Source organism: Tenrec ecaudatus, chromosome 7 (assembly GCF_050624435.1).
Source record: "Tenrec ecaudatus isolate mTenEca1 chromosome 7, mTenEca1.hap1, whole genome shotgun sequence".
NCBI classification, from domain to species: domain Eukaryota; kingdom Metazoa; phylum Chordata; class Mammalia; order Afrosoricida; family Tenrecidae; genus Tenrec; species Tenrec ecaudatus.
In genome coordinates this window covers 45,003,980-45,025,935 of record NC_134536.1, presented here as the reverse complement: position 1 = coordinate 45,025,935, position 21,956 = coordinate 45,003,980, and the positions used below count along the sequence as shown (strand labels likewise).

The window sequence follows — 21,956 nt, the reverse complement described above, 5'->3', positions numbered from 1 at the left end:
ATTTTGTTCCATATTTTTTACCCATTCACTCCAGGGCCTTATATTGGATATTGGCTAGAGTGGTTGGTGGCGATGACTGGGCCCCTCTAGTTCTTGTCAAATTAGAGGAGGCTTGCTGTATAGACCACTAGTCGTAAGGACTCATTGCTTCCTCGAGACTTCATTTTTCATTCCCTCTCTGTGCTCCAGGTTGGAAGAGACCAGTAATTGCTTATTAGATTGCAGCTAGCAAACTTTTAAAACCCCATGTACTACTAAAAAGGAACCCTGGTGTTACAGTAGGCTAAATATTGGAAGGAGAACTGTAAGGTTGGTGGTTCCAACACACTAGCCACTCCATGTAAGAAAGATGAGGTGGTCGGCTTCTATAAAGCTTTACAGTCTTGGAAACCCAAAGGAGCAGTTCCCTGTCCAATAGAGTTACGATGAGTGCAAATCAACTTGATGGCAGTGAATGTGGATGCTACTCACCAGAAGATGATGCAGAACATTAGCTTTATGAATTGTATTTGGCTAGTTGGCCTGTATTTCCTCTAATATTAAGGTACTTAACTTCCAGTCTAATGATTCAGTCCCAGTACTAAGTAGTTTCTATAACCCTGTACCCTATATGCTCTATTATAGGTAAACTACATGCAGCCTTTATAATATATATCTAGGAATATCTATCACTACATATATGTGTACATATATGTATGTGTGTATATATACACATACAACATCCCTATTTACAAGCAACCTACATATTTACCTATATATTTATTAACACAATGTCTTCTTATCCATGAGCATTATATTTTCCATTTATAGGTTGCTTACAGTCGTGTTTTGTAGTTCTCTTTGAAAAAGTCTTATTTCTCTAGTTACACTTATTTCTTTCTATTTTATCTTTTGGGGTGGGGGTATTGTAAGTGATACTGTTTTCTTGATTTCTTGGAGGAAGTACAGCTAAAATACTCCTTAGAAGGTGCGACTTCGTCTCATGTTCCTTGGACAAGTTATCAGGAGAGGTCAGTCACTGGAAAAGGATATCATGCCTGTTTACATAGAGGGTCAATTAAAAAGAGGACGACTCGCAGGACATAGATTAACAGAGTAGCTGCAATAATGGGTTCAAACATAGTAACAATGGTGAGGATGGCACAGAACTGGGCAGCTTTTCATTGTATTGTCCATAAGATTGCTTTGAGTTGACACCCACTCAATGATTCCTAATAATAATAAGAACAATTCATTATGTGGAGGAATCCAACTAATTGTTGCATCTTGATCTTGTACCCTGCTACTTGGCTAAAGTCTCCTATATCCAGCAGCTTCTCATGGAAGCTACATTTTCTGTGTATGGGATCATGTCATCTGCACAAAGGGACAGCTTCACGTCTTCCTTACCACTTTGTATGCTCTTGAATTCCCTTTCTTTTTTTGATATAGCTAGGATTTCAAAACAATATTGAATAAGAATGGTCAGAAAGATCATGCTTGTGTTGCTCCTGTTTTCAAGTGGTATGTTCTTGAAATCGTCTTTTGTCTAGAATAACATTTATTGTTTTTGTATTCATGTGTTGAGGGATTTTCCTTCGACTCATCCATTGCTTTGGGATTTTATCAAGTGCCTTTCTACTTCACTTAAGTTGTGTAAATAGCATGCATGCTATATATGACCTGCTCTGCTTATGCAAGGCTGATTTCCACAAAGCAGGGTCAGACACATCTCTAACCTCCATCTTTTCCACCCTATCCTGACACCAACCATCCTTCCCATGGCCCTCTCCCTCTATGGCTAGATTTGATCATTTATTTCATTAGCCAAACAGAACTCACAGACGATATCCATGAGGAAACTAACAAGTTACAGTTCAGGTGAAAAATGCTCAAGAGGCAGTTTATTCATTCCAGACAATCTCTGTCATGCCCATAGGCAGGTCTCTCTCTAATCTTCACCCTCGTGTCAGACTTCTGACAGCACTTGCTATGTTACAAAGCACGTTTAGGGTGGCAATTAAATACCCAAAGGGAACACCACTCTTCCATGAACCTCACCCCACAGACATTCATCTCCAGCTCTGTGGGTCAGCAGACCCCATTCCCCTAATTAAGTGCCTGGAGGCACCCCGTTCCACAAACCAGCCTCTGCCTAGAACATTCAGCTTTGTTTGTTCTGTAGGCTGTGAAATTTACTGCTGTGTCCCATGTTCTGACTCCTGGTTCTGCTGCTCCTGTGCCACACCTCTGGTATCAAAGCTCTCTCTCCTGGATCAAGGCATTTTGGGGCCCAAAGGATGTGCTTTATTCCTGAATCTTCCCTCTTATTAGTACTGAGATTCTGCCCTCGCCCCCCCCCGCATTCTTGTTCTGTGGCTGTTTTTGTACAGCAGGACTTGTTGGGAGGTGGGTTGTTGTTTTACCTTTTCAGTTTCTTCTTTTGTGATAGGTTAGTTCAGATTTTCTAGTTGAATTTGTCATAGCTTCAATAGCTAGTGTGTTTCTGGAAATTTTGTTTGTTTTTTGTTTTCTACTTGAGCCCTTGGTATCAGCTCCTCGTGTTTCCTCTCCCTTCCGCTCTCCATCCCTCATGAACCCTTGATAATTTATAAATTAATATTTTGCCAGATCTTACACTGTGCGACGTCTCCCTTCACCCACTTTTCTGTTGTCCTTCCCCCAGGGAGGAGGTTATATGTAAATCCTTGTAATCGGTTCCCCCTTTTTACCCGACCTTCCCTCCACCCTCCCTGTATCGTCACTCTCACCACTGGTCCTGAGGCATCATCTGTCCTGGATTCCCTGTGTTTCTAGTTCTTATCTCTACCAATGTACATCCTCTGGTCTAGCCAGATTTGTAAGGTAGAATTGATAGGGGAGGGAGGAAGCATTTAAGAACTAGAGGAAAGCTGTATGTCTCATTATTGCTACATTGCACCCCAACTGGCTCATCTCCTCCCTGCAACCCTTCCGCAAGGGGATGTCTAGTTGCCCACAGATGGGCCTTGGGTCCCCAATCTGTACCCCCCTCTTTCACAATGATAGGATATTTTGTTCTTTGATGCCCTCTACCTGATCTCTTCGACACCTCTGATCACACAGGCTGGTGTGCTTCTTTCATGTAGGCCTTGTTGGTTCTGAGCTAGATGGCTGCCTGTTTACCTTCAAGCCTTTAAGACCCCAGATGCCATGTATCCTTTCATAGCCAGTCACCATCAGCCTTCCTCACCATATTTGCCTATGCACCCATTTGTCTTCAGCAGTTGTGTTGGGAAGATGAGCATCATGGAATGCCAATTCAATAGAACAGTGTTCTTGCATTGAGGGAGTACTTGAGTGGAGGCCCAATGTCCACCTGCTAGAAAAAAAGGTATTTCAATGAAGAAGTCGGTCTTGCAAAATTCTGTCATGAGATCTCTGGCTCCATTTCTGCCACCAAGACCATGTTTTCCAACTACCATTCCTTCCTCTTTGTTTCCAACTTTGGCATTCCAATTGCCCATAATTATCAATGCATCTTGATTGCATTTTGAAACTCTGTTTCTAGAAACTTTACCATTTGTAGGTTCTCAAATTTATTGTAGTATATTTTTTGTAATCTTGTGTTTGTGATCTCTTTATTTCAGTTGGTTCTCTTGAATTGGTTTTCAACTTTGCATTTCCTTTACCTCTACTCTAAAGTTGATTATTTCTCTGCTCCTGGTTGCTGTGATTCCTCTGTTGTGCTTTTCTTTTTATTCCAGTTGTAAGGTTAAGGGATTGATTTTGGTCCTCTCTTCTTGTTGTGTGTTCATTGCTGTAAATTAACCTCAGCGTGTGGTTTTTGTTGCATCTTGGGTGTTTTTATTCTTGCTTAATGACAGGAATTTTCCATTTAAAAATTTAAGTTTTAATTTTATGTATTACCCAGCGACTTTTAAGCAAAGTATTATTTCATTTCCACATATTTGATTGTTTCCCTCTTAATCCTGTTGATTTCTACTTTTGTAGCACAGTGACCAGGAAAGATGGTTTGTACCATTTTGATATACTTAAGTTTATTGAAGCTTTGTTTGTGACCTAATATATGATCTGTTCTAGTGAATGATCCATTTAAATGGAAGAAAAATAAGTCTTGTGTTGCTTCGGGGTTCAAGGTAAGCATTGGACTGCTAACCACAAGGTCAGTTGTTCAAACCTATTAATTACTCGTCAGGAGAAAGATGCGCTTTTCTACTCCTGTGAAGGTTTGCAGCGGCGGACACCTCTTGGAGGGTCACTGAGAGTCAGCATCAACCTAAGGGCAGTGAGTTCTTTGGGGTGCTTTATGTCTGTGAGGTCCAGCTGGTTAATTGTGATGGTTAGACCTCCTATATTTTTGTTGAGTTCGTTAGAATTATTCTTTCCTTCATCAAAAGCATTGTGCTAAAGCCTCTTACTATTAATTGTAATTATAGATCTGCCTATTTCTCTTTTCAGTGCTGTTAGAATTTGTTTTATGTATTTTGGATCTCTGTCATTGGGTGCATAGTTATTATGGTTATGTCCTCTTGGCGAATTGACTCTTTACTCATTATACAAGGACCTTCCTAGGGAGGTGGAGGTCAGGGCTGGGTTGAGGAGAGGAGCTCATATTACAGTCTAGACCTTGTCAGCTAGTAAATGCGAATGCCCTGCCCTTCCTCAATGCTGCAGCCTGCAAGCAGGCACTACCCCGGACCACATGGGAGGAGGCAGGGGGTCCTTGGTGTAGTTGGAGAACCTTCCCAAAATACTAGCAGATCCACCCTGACAGGGCAGTGAATTATACATGTGTGGCTTTTCTAGCCAAACCTCTAACTTACCAAACAACCTTTTCCTGCATGAGTCTGATAAGAAGGTGGGAGAAGATACTGGCAGGATTCATTGAGTGAGTAATTGTGAACAGGATTCCCTGGAATGCCATCCTGCTCTGCACATAAAATGGGCCCTCTCAGAAGCAGGAGAGGTGATCTCATTATCAGCAGCAGCCAGAAGTGGATCTTGAGATCCCTGCATGGAGAATCTCCTGTATCCAAAGACAGCAGTGATAATAGAGAAGCAACAGCAGATCCAGGAACCAGAACATGAAACAGAGTGATGGATTTCCCAGTCCAAGGAGCAGGTAAAGCTGGTTGCTTGGGGGCAGGAAGCTGGCTTGTGAAATGGTCTGGGCACTTAATTGGAGGAGTGGAGTTTGCTGACCTACAGAGATAGAGCTGAAAGCCGTTGTGTGCAATGGCATGCTGTTTGCACATCTGTTAGCATCCCCGAAGGAACTTTGAAACATGTCCTGATGAACAACTCCATCCTGAGCATTTCTCAATTGCGTTACAACCTGTTAACTTCCTTAAGTAGTCCTTGAATCATGAAGATGGTCTGTGAGGTTTTGGGGACCATCTGATGGACATTAGATCCTAGATATAAAAGTAGAGAATGTTAATTAACACAGCATGCCACTCACTCCAGCAGTCCAGAGAGCTGCTGGTGAAGATACCAGACTGTGGGTCTTTCCCTGCATCCTACTCTGTAGACAGCGGGATCCTTGAAGTTTTTGTCCTTTTTCTGGGACTGCCTTTCTTGGATCTGTATCAAAACCACCTCTCCCTGCTTCCATCGAAGTGTGTCTGTATGCCTGCGTTCTCTCTCATGGGGAGATCAGGAAGGTTTTTTTCCTCTGCTTCTTTTTTTTAAAATTAATACATCTTTTTATTGGGGCTCATACAACTCTTATCACAATCCATACATACATCAATTGAGCAAAGCACCCTTATAAATTTGTTGCACTCGTCATTCTCAAAATTCGCCTTCCACTTGGGTTCCTGGAATCAGCTCGGTTTCCTCCCCGCTCTCCCCTTACCCCTGGTCCCTTGATAGTTTATAAATAATTATTATATCTTACCTTACACTCTCCGGCGTCTCCCCTCACCCGCCTCCCCATTGCCCATCTCCCAGAGAGGAGGTTACACATAGATCTCCAAGATTGGTTCTCCCTTTCTACACCCCCTTCCCTCCTGGTGTGGCCACTCCCACCGCTAGTGTTGAAGGGTTCGTCTGCCCTAGATTCCCTGCCCTCTGCTTCTTACCTGGCATCTCTACCGGCCTGTCTCCGCATGGCACGTTAAGTCAAGATGGCTGGTGGAGCCCCTCCTCTCTGTGGTATCTCTTGCTTGCTGTGTTCCTTCTGGGTTTTTTTCTTTTAGGTGTTGTTCATTCTGTTTTTTATTCTTCAATTGGGTGTTCAGTGTTCTAGGATTGTTGTCTGCATCTGCTTCACTTGGCTTTTCAGAACTTTGCTGTAGAGGGACAGCATGGTGCATCTGACGAACATGTCATCTAGACTCCACCCCTGATCTTACTTGTTTCTGTGATTGAGAAACAGTAAAATGGCTAATATCCTAATACTATATTTAACAGACTCTGCCATTACTCTTATTTGCCCATCCAAATTAGAGAGCAAGGTCCAGTAGAAATGGTGCCTTCTGAGGGGAACCAGGGGATTGGTTAAATCCAAGGCAGAGAGGCCCACTTAGAAGCTTATGGTACCTATGTTGCATGATCCCAAAGAATTCATCTTGGTAGATTTTTTTCTTTCTGAAAAGACACAGGAGGATCACAGGGGCTTATTCTGAAGACGTTTTTAACAAAATGGAAAGCTGCATTGGGGAGTAATAGACCAGGCATATGGCGCCAAGGGAATGCTTTTTCAACACGTCGATGCACCTGCATATCCTTTAGGGGAGCAAGGTTGTCCTTTGAGAACTTCCCTGGAACACCTCCCCCATCCACCTGAGAGCCCTGCGCCTGTCCTTTCGGACGTTTTATTTCTAAAGCCAAAGGTCATCTTGAAAGGAGTGTGATTGAGTCCCTGCAGGAAGGCAGGCAGCCGTGTTGTCGGTGGCATGAGTTGACCACCATTCTTTGAGGATGGGTATCGAGATGGAATCGCCACCTGCAGAGCGGTATGGACCTTGATGGAAAACATACCGTGAAAACACTGCCTTCACATTTTGATATTTTTGTTTAATAAAAGTTTCTGTGATTTTGTAGCAATACATTTTAACTTAATTCATATGTCAACATTGTCTGTGCCCTCAGTTTCCTTAGAGCGTGGTCAGATTGTGACTGAGCATCCTGACTGTTAGCCAAAGAAACCAAACTCCCAGAGATGCAGCCTGTAAGTGCGACAACAGTCGCCTCTGTTTCAGAAATACAAAGCAAACACTCTGAGTGCGGTGTCGTCATCCTGGTACCGGGAGCTGCTTTCAAGGGTCTCCAAATTGCCTCTTATGAACCAACCCCATGCATTCTGCTTGAGAAAGTGAAAAGTTACTTGCAGCTATTTTTGCACCTGTAGTGTCCCAAGATCTGATACCCCTACGACTGTTTAAATCTCATACTCGCTGCCACCGAGTTGATTCTGTAACCTGCTACACAACCCAAACAAACAAACTTGATGCCAGCGAGTCAAGGCCAACTCTCATAGGACAAGGCACCAAACAACCCCTGTTTGTTTCCCACGGCTGTAACTCTGCATGGGAGTAGATGCCCTTGTCTTCTCCCACGACAGTGCCAGGACTCCTCATACCACAGGAGGAGATCCTAAAGAATCTCGGGTTTTCAGTGGCTGATTGTCCAGAAGAAGATCGCCAGGTTTTTCGTGCAAGGCTTCTCTGTGTGGGCTCCAACCTTGAACCTTCGGGTTAGCGGCTAAGTGTTTTAACCATTGATACCACTGAGGAACACCAAAGAAATCCTAAAAAAGGAAAATTGGATGTTGGTCGCTTGCCTGCAATTGATGTTGTAGTTACTGGTGTTTATTACAATGCATTTTTATTTTTCATTGAAGTCGTGGGAAATTCGTGTGTGTGTGTGTGTGTGTGTGTGTGTGTGTGTGCGCCCACACCTATGTAGGGTTGATCGTTAGTTATTGGACCTAAAGCCAAAGGCTCTTCTTTTGTAATTGTACTTCTTTGGAACGGAGTATTTCTACTCTCTTGGAGAATTCATTTGATGGGGAAATAATTGTCTTTCATGATTAGGCAGAGTGGGGGAAAAAAGAATCCCCACTTCAGTAGATGGTGTTGGGATAAGATATATCTTTTTACAGTAAGTAACCTGAAATGCTGTGTTCTTTTTTTTTTTTTTTAAATGATGTGTTCTTATGTGACTAGGATTCCCAGAGAAAATTTTAATCAAGTGACTTGTCTTTTTACTTCGCTCCTCCTCTGGCATGGTGTTCTTTTATTCTGCACGTATCATAATTGGGAATTAGCATTGAAACCTGACCCGCTCTTTGTGAAGTCACAAAATGAAATGAAATACAAGACGTGGTGTTCTTTAAAAATAAATAAACAGCTTTAAGTTGGTGACTCAATTCTTTTCTCAAGAAAAGCAAAGAAACCAAACCAGTGGCTGTTGAATTAATTCTTGGCAACCCCATGTGTTTAAAAGTCGAATGGCCCACGGGGTTTCCAGTAACTGTGACCATTGTTCCACATAACACAGTAATCACCAAATGTTTCTTCCGCGACGAGGCACAGATCATGTTTAAAGTAAAAGTAAGCTTCTATGTATTTAATCATCAGCGGATCCCATCCGAGGCCAATCGATAAGGAACCTGAGACAGGTTTCCCAACTTGCTCAAGGAGCCTTGACTCAAATGGAGATGCATCTGGCCCACGGACGGGCGGCCGTCTCTGCAGGCCGGTTTCCCTGAGCCTGGAACTAGCAGAGGTCAGGATTAGGCAATGGAAGAGGACCAATGCCAACACTAAAAGTCACCACAGCACAAAGACAGGGTGACAGCCAAATAGGCAAAGAACCAAGTCTCTGAGGATGACCAGCTCTGCCTGATAAAGAAGGACATGGGGACAGAAGTCCGGAAATCACTGCAATTGCTGAACTTAGGACAAAGAATAGGCCATTGAAAGAAATTTACTGCAATCTTGCCATAGCTACAGCTATTAATTCATGGGTTTCCTTTAAAATGTATTAGTTTTATCATTACAAAAGTAATCTTGCTGTACAAAGATGTCAACATCAAATGGTGTGCATGTGAAGTCCAAGTTACGTCTTTTCTTCTACCTCTTTCCCTCTAGAGTGTTTCCCCACACATGCAGTGAACCTTTGAAGTACCATATCTGAATTTCACGCTCTACTGCGCACTCACAGACATAGCAAGTTCCAAAGACTGGGCTGTGTGGAAATCAGCACTATATGAAAACAGGAATTTCCCCCCTGCTGTCAGAGAATTTTTTTGTTTAAGAAATATGATCATAGAAATAATTAAGATTTACCGATTATGCTCATCACTGTGACAAACCCAGCAGTGGGTATTTCCCTTTGGGAAGAAGGAGGCTCAGAGAAGACCCAGCAGGCTCTATAAAGCGTTGGATAGTGGGTTACACGTGGGGCTGCTAATCTCCCAGTCGGCAGTTCGAGCCCACCAGCTGTACCTCATGAGACAGAGGATGCTGTCTGCTCTGAAGATTTACAACTGCAGAAAACCTGCAGGGGCAGTTCTCCTCTGTCCTAAAGGGTCCTCATGAGTCTGGATCAACTCCGTGGAAGTGAGTTTGGCTTGGAGAGTCAGTGGACTGCAGCTGGCCAATAGCTTAACCACTTCACCTTCTTCCTGTGCTGGGTCAGAACTTCCTTCCTGCTCCCCTTCAGCACTCCAGTCCTGTCCCTGCAAGCCCTGAGCCCATCATCCTGGAGTTTGTGCTTCCTCTGGTCCTGGTGAGCCACCACAGTTTAGAAGCCTGGCCACCCCTGACCCCATCTGGAGGAGGCCTCAGGCCCAGATCGGATGCCTTTGGGATGTCATCGAACTTGCACACGTTTCTTCTACCTCCAGAGCTTTGTTCCTCCTTTCCTCCATTCTCACTCCTTGGCATTTGAGTGGCAGGGCCATAAGCAGATGGGAACCCAGAACAGGTACCTGCTGGCTAGTCGCTGCCTGTGGGTCTGCCTGGACACCACAGCCAGGGAGAGCGTTGGGCTCGTGGCAGCTAGTGCAGCAGAACCAGGCAGAGGGTTTCAAGGCAGCTTGGCCTGACTTCTGGGGGCCTGCCTAGAGATGCCCGCTGAGGGAGAGGACACTCCATAGCCACGGTTGCTATGCCCACTGCTGTAACAATGTGCCAAACAGTGGAGAGTAGATTTTTCACTATTATCATAAATATGAAAACTTGATAATTAGATAGTCCATAAGCGAGGGATAGATATAATTGTCTTGGAGGATTTTGCTCTATTTTTAAAAATTTTACCATATTAAAAACTAGAACACACCTACCACACACACACAAAACCCACTGCCCTTGAGTCGATTGCTACAGTGAAAAGCTGGTTAAGGTTACAGATAAATCACACAGTCAATAATGCTCAGATAACAGGGAAGAATATTGCAAGGGAGGATGCCAATCAAGAATCAATATGGAAATACCTTAAACAACAGTTTTATTTTTGTTAGGTATTATTTAAATTTTGTTGATAATATTTTAAGACTCATAATTTAGTTTGTGTACTTCTTTTATTATTTTTATTTAAGTATTAATGATAAAATAATCAACTACCTTTCAGTGTATCTTTTGTTATACTTAAAACAGTCAGTAAGGCAGGGAACTGGCTGTTAAATTATTTGAATATATATATGTACATATACATACATGTATGTGTGTGTGTGTGTCAGAGAGGGTTTCTAAAAGTACATGGAAAATGGAATTAAAAAATAATGGTGTGCTAATTGGATGCATTTCCACTTTACCTGATGGGTCTAGGTGAGAGAAGTTGGGCGGGGAAGATGCTGATAAGCTTATGTGATTTAGTCTTAACAGTTCATTGTGATTGTAAAAACTTGGAACTCTAAATTGGGATGGCCACTTTTGCCATCCTACTTGGTTTAAAATTACCTAGCTCAGAAGTGGGGGGTGAGGGTAGGCAGGGCTCATGACCATGCAGAAAGAAAAGCTGAGAGTGGAGAGTGTCCTTTGCACTCAGATCCCTGTCCACCGACCCTCCTCGGTCAAGGCATAGGTGTCCCCAGAGGAGTGGCCGGAGAACAGCAGCAGAGCCGAGCCAGAGCAGTGGGCCAGGGCAAGGAAAGCTGCGTGCCTTCTAACAGGAGACTTGCTTGTACACTGGGGGTGCAATCAGAGAGCCACGTGTGCTGACCCACAGTGCTAGGGCTGAGTACGTTCAGGCTGGGGTTATAGTGGAGTGGCACGTCCTTTGGCCACTGATTATCAAAAGGGATTTGTAACATTTCTAGAGCAGGACCAAGAGGCTGCATGGCTGAGAAGCCAAGGACCAAAGAGAACCCTGCTTGTAGGCAGAGCTAAGAAGAGCCTGTCTGGACTGAAGAACTGTATCCCGAACTTTGGTAACCTGTTACCTTCCCTAATAAACCCCATAACTGGGTGGGGGGGGGGCGAGGGGCAATAATGGTATTTTTTCACAAAATTTTGGAAGACCATATATATATTTTGAGAGGCAATTTTTGATAAGTCTTATAATTAAGGAAGACTATTTTGCCCTAATGATTGGTCAATTTTGACATTTTTCCCTCTTTGTGTCGTGGAGGTGTGAGCATTAGCCCCCAATTTCAGGGTATTCTTGGGATTGTAAGGTCTTGCTAGTCTTGCTTTGTTTGGACATCCTTGGTATTTCTGTCCTGACCTCTGGACTTTCCCAGTGCTGGAAACTTCGCCCTGGAAGGAAGATATAAATCAGACGAGAGATGAGAATGGAAACAAAGGGAAAAGCAAGACTCTAGGGAAGATTTGTTTGGATTTAAAAAAAAAAAGAAAGAAAGAAAGAAATTAACCTCAAAACTACTTTTAGCACATTTCCTAATTGTCTCAGCCAAGTGTAAATGTAGAGCCCGACAGGACCTTGGAAACCATGTCAACCTCTTGCTTTTGTTTAAATTTCAAGTCCCAAGGAGTTTACTGTATTTTCTAAAGGTCACCAAGCTGGACTGTTGAGCAAGCCAAGACCCAAGCCCAAGTCTTTCCTTCCTGTAAACGCACTTGCCATTGGAGCCCCCTCCTTCCCCAGATAGTTCATAGTTTCCAAAGCAGTGGGTTTTATTTTCAAATAAAGACCTACTTGCCTGCCAGTGTTTCCCCAAGTGTTTCCCAGCGGGGGGGTGGAGGGGGGCACGGAGACGATCCAGCAGCCTTGCAAAAGCAAATACTTACGCTTTCTTTCCTGGCTTATGTGCTATAGTACAAAAAATGTTGACATCCAGGCGGGGGCTGCATTTTTGTTTTCGCCTGAAAGGGGTGGTAGACCAAGGAGGCTAGAGACTCCGTGCCACAGAGCACTTGAGGAAGGGGAGAGCAGCCGGGAGGCCCTTTGGCCAGTGGCTCAACCCTAGCTCTGTGGCTTCCAGGATGCTCTGTGCTCTTGGGAAAGGCCTTGTTTTCCCGCATCCTTCCGTATCTGTGAAGTGAAGATCTAATTGCTCCCCCCACTTGACGTCTGTGAGGATAAGATAACATTTGTAAAAGGTTTAGTTAGCATAGCGGTTCAGTCATTCGTCAACTCAGTAGTAGTTACTGTTAGAAGAAAGGTCTTCCACGATTCTTTTTGAAAAAATAAAACTTTTAAAATTTCCATAACATTTAAGTTATTCTTAAAAAAAACATTTAAGTTATTCTTGTAGTTAATAAGGAGACTTGACAGACTTGAAACTTTTAATGTCACTATTATACATAGTATGTATTTCAAAGGTACAGAAAGGGAATGTAGTGAAAAGTAATTTTTCTCAGTTTCTTCCCAGTCACTGTCCTTTGCTACGCGGTTTCTTTACCAGTGTTTTGTGTGCCTCTATAGGTCTATTCTGTACAGATAGTTATTGCTTTAAATAGTATGTTAAAAAGTGGGCATCCCAAAACATAACTGCTTTCCATTTCCAAGATCAGAACATTCCAATGATATTGATAGCCTACATTCATTCCAGTTATGATAACCTAGAGAAGCAAAAGCTCATGGGTGCTCCCGTCAGAACACAAACTGTAGCTAGTTCCACAGCAACATAGCGTTACCCTGTGCTCTCACTGTGCAACTGCTGGAGAGCAGTTGGCAGCATTACTTTCTAGCATTTTCTCTATGGCTACATGTGTTGACAATGCTCGTTTGTCTGGGGAAAAGAGACATCATGAATAAAACATTGTCTCCCATTTTGTTACTTCCATGTGTGAACATTAGTTTCTAATGAGATGACCCCAAACAGTGCTGCTGTCCATCACAGCGCATGCCCTAGATCTGAATGAGTTCAATTATTAACAAGACAGTAGAATGAGGCCATTTAAACCAACCTAAGTGGTATATGAGCTTCTTACTCATTGTCTTCTCTCCTACTGGGAGGAATTGTTTGTGAAGAGGGCAAGATAGCTCCTTGCTAGCATGTTTTTGACTGGCCACTCTAGCCAACAGATCAAAACAAGATCAGTGTCCCCTCAGCCAGGATTATGGATTCAGAGACCAGCATTTTGCACAGACAAGCAAGTAAAGTCAAGACCTGAGAGCGATATGATATCTGGGATGCCATGATTTTGCACTCATTCAGTAAACTTGATAGGGAGAGAAATTGTTTTATTAGGAACATTGTCTGCTCAACTTTGCAAAGAGCTGCCTACTCTTTGACCAGAAAAAAAGTTTAAACTTTGAAAATAAATTGTTTACTAACTCTAATTCCTTTTTATGAGCCTTCAACTTTGTCTGGTTTGTGGCTTATTTTGTTATATATAATAAGATCAAAGAAAACAAAAATGGGACCAATAATCCATGGTAATATCATGGCTTTCATTTTGTTCATGTAAAAATGCTGTGGGTAAGGTGTCTGGTCACCTCTAACTTCACAAGGGAGAAAGACATTCAAGATAAACTGCCAAGACCTGATTTCTGTGAGGCAGAGGTAAGACAGCCTCTGCCCTCCAAGTTCTTTCCCAATACGGATGCCACAACACTCTCTACTTCTCCACTGGGCTTGATCATTCATTGCAGTGGACACACGGGCTCACAGACAGTACTTACAGATACAGGGTTGTCTAGGGAAAGTCACAGTTTACAATCAAAGATCAGAAATAAAGCAGCTTCCAGTTCTCTGATCAAACAGCCGCTCATTTTAGTGCCTGCAAGCAGGCTTCTCCCTGGCTCGTGGCCTCGCAGCCACATCGTCCCCTGACTATGCTCGGACAAATGTTACAAAGTTCTTTTAGCTCTGCCCGTAGTGTTCAGAGGCAGTTCGCTCCACCACCAAATCTTGGCCTGTAGGCACTCAGCTTTCACTCTGTGAATTGGCAAACCTGTTTCCACCAAGGGTCCAGAGATAGCACTCTGTCAGCAAGGCCTCTGCCCAGAGACACCCAGCTCTCTGTCTTCATAAGCTGGGACACCCACTGCACCATCCCCTGCCAGTCTCTTGGTTCTGCTGCTGCCCTTTCCTTGCCTTTGCTTCTTGAGTCTCTTGCTGCTTCTAGTGTTAGATATAGCTCGGACTCCTAGGCCGAGAGGTTCCCAGTGCAGGGAGATTGGGCCCCAAGGTCCACTCCATCTCTTTTCTATGGATGGTTGCAAAGCCGCCTTTTCTGCCTATGGGGTGGCTCATTTTAAGCCTAGTGGATGGCACTATGATCAGCCCCTCGCTTGTTAGGGTTCCATATATCATATTTTCATAGTCCCACCCCGGCCCTTAGTGGAAGATTGAAAGACTCTACCTAGAAGGGCTGGGTTAAGTCACTGCACACAACTTTGATACACAGTCATGGAAGCCGTCAGCAAGGAATCAAATGATGATTGCATTAGGCAAATCTGCCCACAAAACCCTTTAAAATGTTCACAAACAAAGATGCCACTTTGAGACTAAGGTGCATCTGACCCAAACCATGGCATTTCCAATTGTCCCATTTGCCCATGAAAGCTGGCTGTTCAGACTGATGAATAATTGACATCTTGGCGAGGAAGGCAGTCCCTGGAGAAGGACTTCGCTCCTGGCAGGAGATGTTCAATGAGTTGGGTTTACATAGGGACTGCAGCAATGGGCTCTACACACAGTCATGAATGTGAGTGGACCGGGCAATGTTTTGTTCTGTTATGGTTGGGAATCACAACTGATTTGACTGTACCGTACAATAACAACAAATAAGTAAACAAAAAGATAGCTAGACGAAGAGATTGGGAGTGTATTGATCCCTGACATCCTCCACCCCCACTCCCGTTCCTCTCTCAGAGGCCAGATGCTCATGTGTTAGCCAATACAATCAAAGAACCTAGCTCCCACAGTGGTCAGTGAGTAACAGCCTGGTTGTGGTGGTGTTTTGGGATATCAGACCTTGATCTCCAGAGCGGAATGTGTTTTATTTATTATCACATGTAGCTTTCATGCTATCATATGATTATAATAAGGGCCCTTACCATTCTTAATCTTTTTGTTATTTTGTTGTTGTTATACTGTCATATTGACGTATATTATCCCCGCTGATACTAATAAAACACAGTTAATGAAGTATGATTGTTACCACCATCTAATATATGAAATAATCTGAGGCTTAGGAGCTAGGTCTGTACCCTCAAGTCAGTGTCTCTCAAAGGACAAAGCCTCCGTGGATATTCCTCCAGACTGTTTAATTGATTTCGCCAACTTCACAGAGCAAAGCAGTGTAAAATTAAGCCTAAGTTCCAGATTTCCTACAGTGACCTTTCCCTCCCTATACGGCTGTTTATCCAAATTGTTCAGCTGCTCAACAGAGAAACAAAACCGAAGTGACTAAGAGATGCTGACTGTGCCGGAGAGCCAGGGGAGGAGGAAGAGGAGGCAGAAAAGAAGAAGAAGAACGAAAAGGACAAGGGAAACAACCTCTGTCTCTTTTCTGGTAGAGCAGATTGGTGCATGTGCTGGAGAATAACACCCGTATTCTCCAAAGGTCTACATTCTGGAAAGTTGAAAACATTTTCAGGAAGAAGTAACAATTAAAGAGTGAATAGCAATTAATTACAGATTCACACGGTAACTGAAAAAGGTTGAGTTATTGGATTTAAGCGAATTATGGTAAGCTTTATCTCGTATGCATCTTTAACTTTGGAGCAAAGATTTAAGAGCATTAAATATATTAACTACTGTGTCAGTCAGCAATTATGCCAATAACCACAATAATTATGTGTTGTCCTGGTTATTTTCTATCCAAAAATGAAGCACTCGCACCAGTCCTTTAGTCTTGTGTAAAAAGCAGACCTGAAGCAGTTCATACCTTGCCAAACTTTAATGTTCAGAATATGAGTCAATTTAATGGACTGCTTGTTGACCAGTCCAAATCCACCCCTGAAAACCAGAAGCGTACACACATATACACATGTGCAGGGTTTCGGGGCTCCCAAATGTTTCTAGAAAAATACATAAGAAAAATATAATGCAGTTTTTTGAATCGTCCTTGTGTGTATGCATATCAGTCATATCACATGAAAGATTATAGTAGGGTAGCTGTATTTTTTGATGGGAAATACTTAACATATAAAAACCTAGTTTTTCTTAAGGCCTAGAACATTATTCAATAAATTTTTGAGAAATAAGTATTCAGCATATAAAATAAAAGGAAGGACACAGCTCTGTATATAAGAACTTTCCAGTGACAGGAAATAAATAGTAGGAAATGCAAGTAATGAAATTAATATAACTAATACATACAAGGAAATCATTGTTCCAGTGTGTTTTTTTTCTTTTCACCCTTCATTTCTAGATTGAAAAAGAAAAAACAAGCCAAACAACAAAATGCAGAGACCACTTCAGCCACTGCTACAAGGACTCACACTGGAAAAGAAGATCCTCACACAGCTACTCTAGAGCAAGACAAGTGCAGCCTCCCTGTCGATCACGAGGAGTCCATTACTGATGAGAAGAAAAAAAGAAAACACAATCAGATAAAGGAGGTCAAGCGGACAGAACTAAAGAGATACTATAATACTGGTAAGTACGTGGCAATGGCAGTAGCTGCAGCAGTTTGATTTTAAAATAATGCTTTTTTTAACGGGTTTAATGTTGCATGGTCACATTAGTAATGGCAACAGATTATCGAGTAACTAGAATGTATCTCAGGCATTTGCTCGATGATAATCTGCACAGGGATGGCAGTGTGATACATGTATTGGTATATCTTATTTGTGCATTGTCTAGCACAGTGGTTCCCAACCTTCCTAATGCTGCGACCCTTTAATACAGTTCCTCATGTTGTGGTGACCCCTGTATGTGGGCCTATGTGCTTGTGGCTGGACCCGCCTGGCGATGGATCGAGGAGCAGTGCCTTGGTTCCCAGTGAGCTGCGTTATGAGCAGCGGCATATCTCACCTGGTGGACATGATCTTCGTGCCTCTCTGGGCTCTTTCATCTCTTGCTGTCACTCACCAGCCGAGAATATGGTCAGAAAGAAGTGTAAAGAACGGGCAGTTCTGGTGCTGGTGGTTTGATTCCAACTCATAACAACCGTATGGAGAACAGAGAAAGCATCCCCTTGCCCTTTGCCGTCTTCGCACTTGTTGCCATGTGTGAACCGTTGTTGCGGCCACTGTGTCAGTTCCCCTTGGGGAGCTCTTCCTCTCTGGGGCTGACCCTGAGCTTTATGAAGCTCGGTGTTCTTTTCCAGGGATTGGCCCCTTTGGATACATATCCCAAGCAGGTGAAACAGTCTTGCCATCCTTGCTATTCAGGAACATTCTGGCGATACTTCTTCTAAGACAAGATTTGTTGATTTTTCTGGCAGTCCATGATGCAGGCCGTCCTTAGATTATGTCAGATTTATGGGCATTTCCTATTTGCCCTTTGATGTTATATGAATTTTCTCTCCATTTTAAATTATTGAACCAACCCCTGCTTGCAGCAGGTTCCTTATCATGGTCCCCTCTCCGCTTCGTGCATGTGTAGCTTTTAAGTGTTGAAAAGACTTCAAGTCTTTTCTTGAACTTCCCCAAAACCCAAACCCTGCCTTAGAGTTGATTCTGAATGACTATAGAGGGTTGCTGAAACTGTAAAATCATTATGAGATCAAACAGCCTCATCTTTCACCGGCAAAGTGGCTGGCGAGTTTGAACTTACAACCTTCCAGGCAGCAGTCAATGCTTTATCCATCATCCTGGGACTCCTTTTCCTACACTAAAGATCAGACTGAATAAGAACCATTCGCACCTGTTTCAACTAGCTTACCCATTCTCAAAGGCACTTTTAGGAACAAACCTCATTCATAATCCAAGGACTGCTTGAATGGTCAGTATCCTTGAACACTATAATTCAAATCCATCAGTTTTTCAGTCTTTCTTTATTGCCCAGCTTTCACCTACAGAGGAAACAGTTAAAATCACCGTGGCTTGAGTTGGGCACCCCTTACTCTGTAAAGCGACCTCCTTGCTTTTATGCATTTGAGGGAGGCCTTTTGGCAGCAGATTGCCCAGCGCAGCAACACTCAGTCTGGTTTCTGCATGCTGCATGGACCAGCGTTGATTAAGGCTCCAAGTACGATGGGATCCCTGAGAGCTTTTGTCCGCTCATTGTGATGCTGTCTATTGGGCTCGTTGCAAGACTTTGGTTTCCATACTGAAATTTGTAATCTTTCATCATCAGTAACTGCTTCCAATCCTTGTCACCTTCACACGCAGGCGTGTGTCATCTGCACATTGCAGGTTGTTCATCGGTCTCCCTCCAGACTGGACATCACGTTTTCCTTCATGCCGTCCAGTTTCTTGGCTTATTTGGTAGCGTCCAGGTGAGTATGTAAGATGAAAGGATGCCACCGCGATGCACACCTTTCCTGTTAATAAGCCACCCAGCATCCTCTTGTTCCGTTTGAATAACTGCGGTTCCACATGACCACAATTAGGGGTTCTGGAATTTTGTTCTTTATAATGTTGGCTGTAATTTGTGATGAGTCACACAGTTGGAAGCCTTTGCACATTCAACAGAATACAAAGGAACATCTGCCTTCAGCCAAGATTCATCGACATCAGCCAAGTATAAACTCGTAGCTGTAGATTCCGACTCATGAGAACCCCGTAGGACAGAGAAGAACTGTTCGGGGGGAGGAGGGCTTTCAGGCCGCAGTCTCTGGGGAAGGCCACGGCTACAGCTTTCTTCAGTGGCCTGCCTCTGGGTTCAAACCGTTAGCCGTCTGGTCGCAGCCGAGTGCTTAACCACTGGTCCCTAGGACTCCAGCACAGGGTATCAGGAGTCAAAGCGTGATGTGGCAAACAGGTACGTAGGGCCGCTAGACCGAGGGAAAGAAGATGGGCCAGGGAGAGGGTGTGGGGCGCCTTCGAGAATATGGTGCTTAACAGTTGGCTGTGTGGCAAAGCAATGAATCTTCTTCCTCGGTGTCTCAGACTTGGCCCTTCCTATGCAGAAGTCACAACAAGAGAGATTGGGGTCTCGGTGCTTTGGGTTGCGTTTTCTAACAGGTCTTCTCAAAGACAGACTTGCTTCCTTTGGGTAGTAACGAGGGCTGAGTTTGCGAGGCTCTTTCAAGACAGCCAAATGAAGTACTTGCAGTGCAAAGCATGTAATTTACAGCATTCCAGTGGGTTTATATGATTATTATGTAATGCATTACATAGCTTAATGGATTTCCTGCCAAAAAAATTTATTGAGATGAAATTTGCTAACATGAAATCAACCATTTTTCAGTGAGCAGTTCATTGTCATTTAGCTAAACTCTCGAGTTTGTATAATCACCAAAATATTTTCATGATGTCAAACTGAAAGCCTGCACCCATTATGCTTTCTCTCCTCATTTCCCCCTCATTCCCACAGTGCTGATGAAAGCAGCTGCTCTGGGACATTTCTCCCGGCGAACCCAGCGCGTAGCGAAACCATAATGTCGGCCGTTGCAGTGCAGGGCTTCACGGTCCTCTCCACGTGTGGCTCTGGCTTACCAGCCTCCCGGCAGGTTGACTTGAGCGCACGGTCTGGTGGTCGGTGTGTCTGACCGCCATCTCAGGAGGCTGTGTCCACCACAAGGCGGAGCATCAGGCATCAGTCCAGCCAGAGCAGTCCCATGGCTTCTTTCCAGTCCAGGGAGAAAAGGAAAGACCCTAGAGAGGGCTGGGCCCGCCTTCCGTCCGCAGGGTCGAGTGTTAGTCTGTCCTTGGTGTGCAGCTGCCCAGGGAGCTTAGTTTCCAAAGGGAGCAGCCAGTCCCTGAGAGGAATGCGAGAGAGAGCTGAGGGTGAAGCAGCACCGAGTGGGGCCGCGCTCTCAGGTAGGACCGAACCCAAACACAAGCAGCAGGTTCAAAAAAGGCACTCTGAGAAATGACGCCATTTGGTGAATGCGGAAAAGCACGGCGTGAGTAACTGACACCCTGGAGCCCTGAGTGGGGAGAGAGACCATGAATGTGCGTTTGGAGATGCACGCGTTCAAGCACTGGCTTCCTTACTGCCCAGGGAGTGGTTCACACCAACCAGCTACGAGGGAAGCATCTGCTCTTCAAGACTCCGTGTCAGAAACCCTGGGGGGCGGTGCCACTCTGCCTTCTAGGGGTGAGATGTCGACTTTATGGCAGGGGTTTCTGTATAAAACATGCAAGTGGATTTGTCTAACGCTTAGGTCCCCAAACTTACTTAACCTGCCCACCTCTTTTCAGAGGAAAAAAAAAATTACTCAGCCCCTCCTGGCAGTTAAAACCATGCGCACTGTGGCCGGTATAATCCAGGATAAAGTGTCGCCATCTGCTCTTGTAGCCCCTTGGATGCTCCAGTGCCCCCAGCGAGCAGCAGTCTCACACACTCTGGGAAACACTGAAGCCGGTCAAGCCGCTGTGTACATCCCATGCCTCAGTGTCTCGGGCCACTTCTGCTTTGAAACAAAAAGAGCACCCAGATGCGTAGCTTAGTGTTCTGCCTCCGAGGCGGTTTCCCTTCCTCCCCCCCCCCCCCCCACCAAAGGAAGTCCCAGAAAAGGACCACAGTGCGGCAGCTGTCCACTTCTCCCTGGTCCGGGCCTTTCACCCAGAGCCCGCCTGTGTTTCCTCTCCCTCAGTCAATGGGAACTCCTGGTGAGGCCCCTGGGGAGACTGGGAGAGACCAGGTGCTGGTGCTTTTGGGGGCTGGGAGCCTGCTGTCTTCTACACTATCATTTTGTGATAGAGTGCCATCGGTCTGGCTTGTTGGGTGAGGCAACACAGTTTGTGATGGGCAGCTCAGGTTGCATGGTAACTTGGTGGCCCATGGTTTACGTGTTCAGTTCCTGCCAAATCCCCCTAACAAACTAAATGCTGTCTACTAAAAGGAGAGACGTTACCTGCAGAGGATGGCAGGGCTTTGCTCCAAATTCCTCAGGGTCCGTACTGTGATTCACCTGTAGAGTCCTGCCAAAGATTCAAAGTGCATGTCTACCTGCCACGGGAACTTCAGGCATCAAAACGTCACCTAGAGTAGTGCTTGACCAAGCCAAGTGGTTACATAAAGATGAATCAAAACAAGTAATAATGTGTTTTCATGTATTTCTTCAACATTAACTATTAAAGTTTAGTTAAATTTGACAAAAACATACATGAATATTTATAAATGTATTGAGAAGATCACATCATGTTACAGGAGCTAAATATATATTAAAGGGACATGAATCTCATCACAAAACATGTTTACATTAAAGAATACATGATCCGTTCATCTTAGAATAGTACATATCTTTCCATGGGCATGGAGATAGGAATAGAAATTTTAAAAATATAGATGATACCTCAGTGCAGAGAAAATCGTTAACTAAAACACAGCGAGGCAGGGTTAAGGCTGGGAGAAGCTGGAGAATTCTTAGAGTTAGGTTGTGCAAATCTAACCTGGATTACAGGATTATGATTAAGATTAAGCTGTGTTTTAATATAAAGGGTTAATGAAAATCGTGGATCATAAAAGTGGGACTTTTAGAGCATTGTGCTTCAGAGGTGAGTATAAAAAACAACAATCTTTTCATGTGTGGTCAATTTTGTGATTATAT

General features: G+C 43.9%; 1 protein-coding gene across 3 annotated transcripts in view; it reads left to right on the top strand.

Moving 5' to 3' along the window:
- Positions 1-21,956, top strand: part of NCOA7 (nuclear receptor coactivator 7) — a 190,584-nt gene that overhangs the window by 82,676 nt on the left and 85,952 nt on the right. For all 3 annotated transcript variants that reach the window (XM_075554596.1, XM_075554598.1, XM_075554595.1), the window contains exon 3: positions 16,722-16,948. In XM_075554596.1, the coding sequence (XP_075410711.1) occupies positions 16,722-16,948 (227 nt within the window). The remainder of the gene's footprint in view (positions 1-16,721; positions 16,949-21,956) is intronic.